The 3735-nt window shown below is 43.8% G+C and overlaps 1 protein-coding gene across 6 annotated transcripts in view; it reads right to left on the bottom strand.

Moving 5' to 3' along the window:
• The window catches only part of Map7 (microtubule associated protein 7), a 129746-nt gene that overhangs the window by 45151 nt on the left and 80860 nt on the right, over positions 1-3735 (bottom strand). For all 6 annotated transcript variants that reach the window (XM_029533216.1, XM_021221312.2, XM_029533214.1 and 3 more), the window contains exon 3: positions 2230-2307. In XM_029533216.1, the coding sequence (XP_029389076.1) occupies positions 2230-2307 (78 nt within the window). The remainder of the gene's footprint in view (positions 1-2229; positions 2308-3735) is intronic.

The raw sequence follows: 3735 nt of genomic DNA, 5'->3' as shown, positions 1-3735 counted from the left end.
CCGCCTGCCTCTGCCTCCCGAGTGCTGGGATTAAAGGCGTGCACCACCACGCCCGGCTCTCTAAAATTTTTAAATTACATTTTTACTTTTGCTTTCTCTGTTCATGTATGTATAAGCATATGTGGGCATATACTTGCCATGACCACACACGGAGTCAGGTGTCAGGTGCCTTTACACACTAAGCTGTCTACATCCCTCTCCCACCGTGCTATAGAACCCAGAAAAGCCTAGACACCCCTTACTGGGAATAGAAATACAGTCACAAAGATTTTGGTCTCAGGGGGTTGGGGGTGCAGCTTGATGCTAGATTGTTTACCTACAGCATGAGTGACGCTGTAAAAATCATCATCAACACCGGGCAGTGGAGGGAGCGTCAAGGAGCAGCCTTGAACTGACTGGGGTGGAGTGGAGGAGTTAGAGGAGACCACTTATAAAGCTTTTAAGACTGAAACAAAGCTTTCAGAGAGCATGCCTCTGTCCAGCCAATCCACAGAACAGTCTCATCCAGGAAGAACTAGGATGGATTTATATGAAAAACTGCAGGATAATATAGGAAGAACACCCACAGGGTACAATCTGACCACTAAAGCACAACTCTGACATTTAACATAGAGAATGACAGACCCGCCTATCTGCTCACCAGCACCAGCACACCACGCCCCAGAGGGGATGTCAATTCCACCTACACTCAACAGAAGATAATCCCAATCACTGGCCATGATTTTTTTCAAGTTTTCTAATAACAAACATTTCCACACGTGTCACAGGACAAAGTTTGAAAGCACAGCGGCAGCTGACATGCCCAACCATTTCTTGTTCTTACATTGTGCATATTTCAAAGGTTTCCTATTTATTCTGAATACTCCAGTGCTGGCCACCTTTCTAACCAACATTATGACTAGGGAACAACACACAACAGGAGGTGGGCACGGCTGGAAGGCCACAGCCAGCCTGCTTTCCAGGGACTTCCTGTCTGCAGGAAGCCTGGCAGAAGCAGGGGTCACTCAGTCTAGGAGGAAACACCAGGCTCAGAAAAGAGCAGAGCTTAAGCATTTTCCATCCAGTTAGTGGGAATGTGTTTAAAACAGCTCAGCATCACGGAGCCTGTACTCGCAGCACCAAGGAGACAGACAATCCCAAGCTTGAGGCAAGCCTGGGTATAAAGACCCTATGTCAGGAAAAGCAAAATCAACAAAAATGGCTGAAAAGATGGCTCAGCGGTGAAGTGGTTGCTCAAGACCTCAAGACCTAAATTTGATTCTCAAAATCTACATAATGGTAGAAACAGTGAATCAACTCCATAAAGTTGTTCTCTTACCTTCAAATACACACTGTGGCAAGGGGACCCACATACATAAATCACACACACATGCACACATACATACACAACATACACACATATACACATAATACAACACACACTCACATGTACACACATATGTACACACACATATACAACATACATATATACACAAAGAAAAAAATTAAGTAAAAAGATGAACAAAAGTAAAGAGCATAGCAACAAACAAGATGACATCTTGCCAAGGAAATGAAGTCATTATTGCTACTGTAGCAAGGAAGAGAAACAGGCCTGTGCTAAAACTCACCAGGCCACTAGTGCCACACACTTGGGTTCTTGATCAGGAACAGTAAAAGAAAGAGGGTAAAGAGGCTGGTCTTCCCAAGGATGAACTAGCTTTTCTAGAATGTGCAACTTCAGCAAGGCATGGGCCATACTTCCTGCCAAGACCTCAGGCCCTAGCCTGTCTTAGTTACAAAACATCTACATATATCCAACCACCATTTTTTGCTTTACTTTTATTTTTGACAATTTCATATAGAGAACATTTTAGTTACTCTCACCCTCACTCTCTCTTACAGTTCTCACATCACTGTTGTTGGATCGAAACCATAAGATCACTCAATATACAAGTTCAGTTCTGAAGAAAACAAACAAAAGACAGCGGATAAGGGCGGGCTTGGCACTGGTGTCCCTAGCCAACATTCTAGAACAGGAAAACTGCTCGCCACTTCCTGGTAAGCCAGCCCTGTGACTCGGCTTGCCAGGTGGCTTCAGCAAACACGGGAGCCGCTGACCTTTCACAAGGGCACATGACAGCAGATGTCACAGTGTTACGTGTCTCTGTGCTACATGCAGAAAAAGTAGCCTTTCAACAAGGCGGTCCCTGAATGACCAGACACATGGCAGGCACGCAGGGCTTGGACTACCTAGCTGTTTTTCCCGTTCCTCTCGGCGTTCTCTGGCTAGCCGCTGCCGGTCATCAACCCGTAGCACAGGTGGGGGATCTGAAATGAGACAGAATGCAGGAGAAGAGTTAATTTAAGAAAGGCATACATTGGTATATATCTTTTGTTTAAAATATTTGATCACTAAGGTGCTGAAGCAATGGTTAAAAACAATTATTCTTGCAGAGGACCCAAGACTGGCTCCCAGTCAATCATCAGGGGGCTCACAACTGCCTACACTCAAGCTGTAGGGGCCCTACAAGCTCTGCTGGCGCCTGTGGGCACCTGCACACGTGTACCCCGCCATATACACATTTTAATAATTTGATTGAAATATTAATATTCTTATGAAACTGGTATGTGTCTCACTCAGTAGTATGCTTTGTTATGACTTTTCTGAGTGCTCCCAAGTGTTTTTCTTCTATTATAAGAGCATTAGAGAAGAGGGAGAGTACAGCTCAGTGGTGATGCCTGGCTAGCACGCGTGAACCCTTGGTCTTCGTTCCCTGTATCATCAGGAAAAACAAACAATAAAAATAACAAGTCTAGTAAAGGCGCAGATCTCCTGAAGCCTTTGATATTTCCATCAGATGATGTTTGTGTCACTAAGCCATCAATTTCTATTCCTCTTACTTGTCGTATCTGAGTTGCTAACGCTGCGCCTGTGACCCTCGTATGGGGTCATGGAGCTGAAGGTGTGAGCTATGAAAAATCGTGCAACAGGGCACAGTTTCTGGGGTCACCACAACCAAAAATTCAAAACCAAACATGTAAATGAACCATGGAGTTCTATGTACTGTATGTCCGTGATGAACCATGGAGTTCTATGTACTGTATGTCCGTGATGAACCATGGAGTTCTATGTACTGTATGTCTGTGATGAACCATGGAGTTCTATGTTCTGTATGTCAGTGATGAACCATGGAGTTTTATGTACTGTATGTCCGTGATGAACCATTGAGTTCTGGGCCCTGCATGTCCTGCTGTGCATCATCTGCTTACACTGCAGCCTTAGTTTGGAACACACTACATGACTTACACTACGCTTGCCACCATGCCACGATAACCAACAGTGAGGAACATTGCCCGAAATGTCTCAGCTCAGACTTGGGACTTCTGTATGTTACAAACTGCTTAGTCCTTTCCTGCTGTTCCTCTTCAGCACAGAAGGAACAAGTCAATATGTCTTTGGAGTGGATTTTTGCTAGAATATTTGTTATTTGTGTGTGTGTGTGTGTGTGTGTGTGTGTTGTGTGCATGCGTGTGCATGCACATGTGTGTACACTCATTTCTGTGTGTGAGAGTGAATTTAAGTACACACTTGTCATGGCACATGAATGGAGGCAACGCCAGGTGTCCATTCCTCTCCACGTTATTCTCTTGATCTTGAGACTAACATTGAACTAACCTCCAAACATATTAAAATCACTAAATATATATATATATATATATATATATATATATATATATATATATATATATATATAT

The sequence above is a fragment of the Mus pahari genome, chromosome 21, assembly GCF_900095145.1.
Source record: "Mus pahari chromosome 21, PAHARI_EIJ_v1.1, whole genome shotgun sequence".
Lineage (NCBI taxonomy): Eukaryota > Metazoa > Chordata > Mammalia > Rodentia > Muridae > Mus > Mus pahari.
The sequence above is the reverse complement of the archived record's forward strand: the minus strand, read 5'-3'. Positions and strand labels throughout refer to the sequence as shown.